The 7,276-nt window shown below is 53.5% G+C and overlaps 1 protein-coding gene across 3 annotated transcripts in view; it reads right to left on the bottom strand.

Moving 5' to 3' along the window:
* Palm (paralemmin) overlaps positions 1-7,270 on the bottom strand; it is a 29,676-nt gene extending 22,406 nt beyond the window's left edge. For all 3 annotated transcript variants that reach the window (XM_013022858.1, XM_013022859.1, XM_013022860.1), the window contains exon 1: positions 7,204-7,270. In XM_013022858.1, the coding sequence (XP_012878312.1) occupies positions 7,204-7,208 (5 nt within the window). In that variant the 5' untranslated portion in view covers positions 7,209-7,270. The remainder of the gene's footprint in view (positions 1-7,203) is intronic.
* Between the last annotated feature and the right edge of the window lie 6 nt (positions 7,271-7,276).

The raw sequence follows: 7,276 nt of genomic DNA, 5'->3' as shown, positions 1-7,276 counted from the left end.
AGGACCGGACCAAAAAAACCCCAAAACATTACTATATATGTTTTGTTTAGGTTTTTTTTTAACTGTATTTTTTTTGTCTTTTCTTTTTTGGTACTGGGGATCGAACCCAGGACGTTGCGCTTGCTAGGCAAGCGCTTTGCCACTGAGCTACATCCCAGCCCACTATATATGTTTTGTAAATAAATATGTGTATATACATACACACACACATATATACATTTACATATAAAAGGCCAACCTTCCTAGTAAGGGTTGGAGCTGGGTTAGCATCCTGCCTACCATTCAAGGGCTTCCGGGGCCCTGCCCTGAGACTTTACATGATTAGAAGGTCACAGGTGACACTTGACCCCTGGCCCTCAAGCCTCAAACCTACGTCCTCTCTGCCTCCTCCTCTATAGCTGGGCTCCCAGGCCTGGTTCTGACTCTCCATGGCTCCTCTGTCTCAGGCAGAAGACTCAGGTATCTGGCCCGACTCTCTCCTGAAACTCCTCACACACAACTTCCGCCCAGGACAGGAAGTCCCTGGGCACCAGGCTCTCTCCAGCTTCATCCAAGACTGGGCCAGCTCTCATGGGCCAAGATGTCTCATCCTCATGGGGGATGGATGGCTCCATCAGTGCTCTGGACTTCACTGTTTTCTTCATTTAGACAGGATTCCTACTCTCTGGCTCTGACAGAACAGCTCCCTTCCCTCTGCACCCCCCTCTCCTGCCTCCCCCCTTCCCCCACCAACTTGTCTTCTCTCTCTCTAGTCCCTGTCTTGACCCCACTGGCTGGTCAGCCCTTGCCCTTTCCTGTTCAGATGCTGACTCGGGCAAAATGTGGTCCTCAAGAGCACAAACCAAAGAGCCCTCCCTCCCTCCCTCTCTCTTTCTTTCTCTCCCCCCCCCCACACGTCGGTAATAGTGCTGCAGCCTGGGTACTGTCCCTGAGTTCTTTTGCTCAAGGCTAGCACTCTACCACAGAGCCACTTCCGGTTTTCTGGTGGTTAAGTAGAGATAAGAGTCTCACAGGCTGGGCACTGGTGGCTCACTCCTGTAATCCTAGCTACTGAGGAGGCTGAGATCTGAGGATGATGGTTCAAAGCCAGCCCGGGCAGAAAAGTCCATGAGACTCTTTTTTTTTTTTTTGGGTCCGGTTTTGGGGCCTGAACTCTGGGCCTGGGCACTGTCACTCAGCTCTTCAGCTCAAGGCTAGCGCTCTACCACTTGAGCCACAGTGCCACTTCTGGCTTTTTTCTTTTTGTTTATATGGTAATCGAACCCAGGGCCTCAGGCATGCAAGGCAAGCGCTCTACCACTGAGCCATCTTCCCAGCCCCTCCATGAGACTCTTATCTCTAATTAACCACTAGAAAACCGTAAGTGGTGCTGTGGCTCAAGCGGTAGAGCGCTCGCCTTGAGCTGAAGAACACAGGGATAGCAGCACCCAAGCCCAGAGTTCAAGCCCCACGACCAACAAACAAAAGAGTCTCATGGACTTTTTGGTTGGCTTTGAACCTCGATCCTCAGATCTCAGCCTCCTGAGTAGCTAGGATCATAGGTGTGAGCCACCAGTGCCCAGCTTTCCAATGCTTCCCTACCATTTCTGGGCCTTTGCACATACCCAATCGCCATCAAGTACATATACTTTTCTGCTTGCCTGGCAAACCCTTGAATTCTTTCACAGCAAAGACCCATGCTGAGCTGAACTCGGAAACCTGCCTTGATCTTGTGTGAGACTTAGGTCTTTGAATGCATGATGAGTTCCCACAGATGTAAGGAATATCTTTTATTATTTTTTTAACCAACATCAATCCATTTCCCAGCTGCAAGATCTGAGACTATCAGGCAAGGCATGGTAGTACACACCTGTAATCGCAGCACTGGAAAGGCTGAAGTCGGAGAATGGTGAGTCCAGGCCAGCCTGGGCTACACAGTAACCCCTTTCTCAAAAACAAATAGGATCGTAGATAGCTCACACCTGTAATCCTAGCTACTCAGGAGATCAAGAGGATCAAGGCCTGACTGGGCAAAAAGTTCTTGAGACTGTCATCTCAATAGAAAAGCCAGGCATAGTGTTGCACGCCTGTCATCTCAGCTATGGGGAGAATTGTTAATAGGATGACCATGGCCCAGGCTGGTCTTGCTTTCTGCAAGACCCTATCTAAAAAAAAAAAGAAAAAAAAAGTATGCTGGGCACAGGTGGCTCATGCCTATAATCCTACTCAGGAGGCTTGAGATCTAAGGATCATGGTTCAAAGCCATGGGAAGGTGGCTCACTGGTAGAGCGCTTGCCTCACATGCATGAGGCCCTGGGTTCCATTCCTCAGCACCACATAAGCAGAAAAAAGCCAGAAGTGGTGCTGTGGCTCAAGTGGTAGAGCACTAGCCTTGGGCTGAAGAACTAAGGGACAGCGCCCAGGTCCAGAGTTTAGGCTCCACGACTGATGACAACAACAACAACAACAAGCCAGCCTAGGCAGGAAAGAAAGTCCATGAGACTCATCTCTAGTAACCTTTTCAGAAAAAGCCAGAAGTGGAGCTTTGGCTCAGTGGTAGAGCTTTAACCATAACAAAATGAAGTTCAGGAACAGTACACAGGCCCCTGAGTTCAAGCCCCAGGACCAGCCCAAGAAAGAAAGGAAGGAAGGAAGAAAGAAAGAAAAAGAAAGAAAGGAAGGAAGGAAAGAAAGAAAGAAAAAAGGAAAGAAGGAAAGGAAGGAAGGAGAAAGAAAGGAAGGAAGAAAGAAAGAAAAAGAAAGCAGGAAGAAGGAAAGAAAGAAAGAAAAAAGGAAAGAAGGAAAGGAAGGAAGGAAGGAAGGAGAAAGAAAGAAAGAAAGAAGGAAGCAAGGAAGGAAGCAAGGAAGGACAATAAAAACAACCAAGTTAATACTTGATGCCTAGCTGACACATTGACCACCCCCCCCCAAAAAAAAAAACAACAACTCAGTCCCTCTGGCACAGGAAGGGACCAAACACCCTACCCAGACCCTATGGCAACTTAAAAGGGACAAATCCAGCCGGGCGCCAATGGCTCATGCCTGTAACCCTAGCTACTCAACAGACTGAGATCTGAGGATTGCAGTTCAAACCAGCTTGGGCAGGAAAGTCCATGAGACTCTCATCTCCAATAAACCACCAGAAAACCAGAAGTGGTGCTGTGGCTCAAGTGGTAAAGTGCTTGCTTTGAGCTGAAGAGCTCAGGGACAGTGCCCAGGCCCAGAGGTTAAGCCCCATGACCTCCTTTCCCCCATCCCCACGGGAAAAAGCCCATCCCTGGCCTTTTTGCAGCTGGTAACCTGCAAAGGTTCATAATTCTAATTACACAAAAATCTGAAGGAGCAAGGTTTGAACACAGCTCAGGGGAGAAGGGGAAGGGAATTATCCAGACCCCATCTTAGCTTGTTAGCTGGGTATGGTGGCTTGTACCTGTGATTCAACCTAAACAGAAGGTTGTAAATGGAAAGATACTGGTCCAGGTTAGCCATGGGGGAGGGGGGGAGGGGAAAGAAACAAAACAAGAGACCCTACCTGAAAAATAACTAAAACAAAAAGGTGGCTCACACCTGTAATCCTAGCTACTCAGGAGGCTGAGAGAACCAGCTGGGGCAGAAAAGTCGGTGAGACTCTCATCCTCCCCATTTAACCAGCAAAAAGTCTGAAGTGGAACTGAGGCTCAAGTGGTAGAACACCAGCCTTAAGGCCCTGAGTTCAAACCTTAGGTAAGGGTACCAAACAACAACAAAAACCAGCTTGTGGTATTGCTCAAGTGGTAGAGCACCTGTCTGTCAAGTGTAAGGCCCCTGGCCTAGGTTCAAACTTCAGTACCACCACAGACCCACCCAGATTCCTAATTCAAAGTAAATGTGCTCAAGTGGGAGAGAAAGGTTATATTGTTAAAATCAACAGGGAGGAAAACCCAGAAGTTGCTGCCCAAGCAGATACCCTGGGTAAAAGAGATACAAAGAAAAAGAAAGTGGGGTATTAAATTCAATTATCAGCAGATCCATGCTGCCTTTCAACCAGCCCTGCCTATCATGAAAAAGAGAGATTAGCATGCGTGAAAGAGCTGTCAGAGACCCAGTTAGCACCCAATGGCGACTTTCCCTCTGAAATTCCCCAGGGAGGGGGAGGAAGGGGGGTGGAGGAGGAGAGAGGGGGAGGGGAGGAGGGAAAATCTGGAAGGGCCAGTAATTTGGGCCACAAGGGCTGGGCAGACCCCAGGTCTCCCTCAGGGAAAGAAACATACAACTCTCCCCCAGTAGAGTCCCCTTCTCCACCTAGCCTGAAAAGCCATCGCTCTCTCTTTTTTTTTAATCTTTTTTTTTTTCTGGTCCTAGGGGGCTTGAACTCAGGGCCTCGGCCTTGTCCCTGAGCCTTTTTGTGTTCAAGGCTAGCACTCTACCACTTGAGCCACAGCACCACTTCCAGCTTTTTCTAAGTAGTTTATTGGGGATAAGAGTCTTATGGAGTTTTCTGCCTGGGCTGGCTTCGAACCATGATCCTCAGATCTCAGTGTCTCTCTCTCTCTCTTTTGGTCGGTGGTGGAGCTTGAACTCTGGGCCTGGATGCTGTCCCTCAGCTCTTCAGCTCAAGGCTAGTGCTCTACCACTTGAGCTACAGTGCCACTTCCAGTTTTCTGGTGGTTTATTGGAAATGAGTCTCACAAACTTTCCTGCCCCGGCTGGCTTTGAACTGTGATCCTCAGATCTTAGTCTCCTGAGTAGCTAGGATTACAGGTGTGAGCCACCAGTGCCTAGCTTTTGGCTAATCTCAGCTCTTCAGCTCAAGGCTAGTGCTCTACCACTTGAGCCACAGCGCCACTTCTGGCTTTTTCTGCTTACGTGGTGCTGAGGAATCAAACCCAGGGCCTCATGCATGTGAGGCAAGCACTCTACCACTGAGCCACCTTCCCAGACCCTTCATTATATTCTTAAATGAACAGAAATGGATGGATTTCATCCTTAAGTTAACAGTATTTAAAGTCTGTTAAATTATTATTAATAGTAGTAGTATTTATTGGGGGGGGGCACAGGTACTGAGGCTTGATCTCAGGGTTTGGGCATCGTCCCTAGCTCTCTACCACTTTGAGCCACAGCTCCACTTCAGTTTTCTGGTGGTTTATTGAAGATAAGAGTCTCACAGACTTTGGGCTGGCTTTGAACTGTGATCCTCAGATCTCAGCCTCCTAAGTATCTAGGATTACAGGTGTGAGACACCAGCATCAAGCTCTTAATGCCTTCCTTCCTTTCTCTCTTTCTTTCCTTTTATTTATTTGCCAGTCCTGGGGCTTGAACTCCGGGCCTGGGCACTGTCCCTGAGCTTCTTTTGCTTAAGGCTAGCCCTCTACCACTTGAGCCACAGTGCCACCTTCAGCCTTTTCTATTTATGTGGTATCGAGGAATCGAACCCAGGGCTTCATGCTTGCTAGGCAAGCACTCTACCACTAAGCCACATTCCCAGCCCTTAACACGTTTCTTAAACTTTTCACCCCCATGCCGTCCCACAGCCCAGTCATCTTCCATGTCTCAGGCTTTGCAATCCACTGGAATGGAGCCAGATAAGCCTGCACAGGTAAGCCCCTGCCTCACTCCATGCCGAAGTCTGCTCTGCACACCTCCACAACTAACTGTGAGGGACACATGTCTCAGACGGAGCAGCATCAATGACAATGGAGGACCAAGGACAGAGCTGTTTGCCCACCTACGTAGCTAGTTAAGTCCATATCCCAGCTGCACCCTGAAAACCTAAGAGTCTGAGAAACAAACACACGGAGGGACCAACAAATCACACCAAGGAACTAGCTGAGTGCTGTGTGACTCTGAGGTATCCACAGTCCATCTCTGGGCCTCCAGAGCATCACCAGGGTGGGAAAAGAAAAGGGGTGCCAAGTGGCGGGAAAAGAGACAATAGGGTCCAGTGAGAAGATGCCTCCCATCAGCTGCCCACACCCTGGGTTGGAGTGGCCTCCTCCAGGCAGCCCCCTCCCCATGACCACACCCTGCCCAGCCCCCCCCCCCCCCTTGCCAGGAGGCCTAGAGACGGATTCCCTCAGGCCCAGCCAAGCAGAGCAGATAAACAAGCTAGGGATGAGAAACAGGCAAGTCGGGGCCCTGGCTCCCCTGAGCCCCTGGCTAGACTCCCGGGGCGGGGTGGGGGAGCGGCCCAGCCTTTGTCTGAGTGTCTCCCACCCTACTGAGGGTGCCCCCCTCCCCTAGGAAACACACCCAGGGGGAAGCGCGGGGGGGGGGGGGGGAGGAGCGGCCACCGGCCAAGCTGGCCTGGCTGGACCTCGGCGTCCCGAGCGCCCTGGCTTGGGGTGGGGACAGGGCACCCGGGACGGGGCGCTGCTGGCTTGTCACAACCACGCTGGGGGGGGGTCCGTGTGACTCCAGGAAGTCCCCCCCATGCCTGCCCGTGAACACACCCCATGACCCCCCTCCGGCCACCTGTGGGAGTGAGGGTCCCGGGGAGGGGGACACCCGGGCTGGGCACGGGGGGGGGCGCACACTCATTTGGCACCTGCTGTGTACCAGGGCCCTGGGCCACCCGGGGTCTGCTGTCGGATCCCCGCACATCGGGCGGCCCCAGGCGAGGCGGGGAGGGCGGGGGGGGGCTCAGAGATTCGCAGCTTTCGACCCTGTTACCTGCCACCCCCCGGTTTTTTCTGGGGTCCTCCCGGGGCGGGCCGGGGGCGGCTGGGATTCCTTTCCCACACCGTAGGCTGAGATCGCCCCCCCCTCCAACCTGCCATCAGTGGGAACTGAAGACAACCTCGGGGGCGCAGGCCGCCCGCTTCACGGGGAGGGAGTGGGGGGGACCCTGCGCCGCAGGGGAGGGCGGGGGGAGCCCAGGCCCGCACCCCTGCGATCCGGGAAGGGGTCGCTGGGGCTCCCCCGGGGGCTGACCACCTACAGGTGGCCGTGCCTGGCCGGACAGTGTCCCCCCCTCCCCACTCCCCTGCGGGCTGGAAGCCTCCCCCCTCCCCACGAAGCTGGGGCCCGGGCCGCCCCCGCCCAGGGGAGGCCTCAGGGCGCGTGGCCCTGCCCGGTGCCCCCCACCCCACCCCGGGTCCCAGCTGGCCGCGTCCAGACGCCTCCCCCCCCACACCCCCGGGCAGCCCTTCCCGGTCCCCCCGGCGGCCCCGCGGGGGTCCCATCCCCCCCCACTCCACACGTGCGCACACACGGGCGGACGTGGGGCCTCCGCGCGCGCCTACTCACTCCATCTCCCGCGAGGTCCGGCGATGGCGGTGCGGGGTGCGGGGCCTCGGACGCGGGGGACGGGCTGTGTGTG

The sequence above is a fragment of the Dipodomys ordii genome, unplaced genomic scaffold, assembly GCF_000151885.1.
Source record: "Dipodomys ordii isolate 6190 unplaced genomic scaffold, Dord_2.0 Scaffold64, whole genome shotgun sequence".
Lineage (NCBI taxonomy): Eukaryota > Metazoa > Chordata > Mammalia > Rodentia > Heteromyidae > Dipodomys > Dipodomys ordii.
The sequence above is the reverse complement of the archived record's forward strand: the minus strand, read 5'-3'. Positions and strand labels throughout refer to the sequence as shown.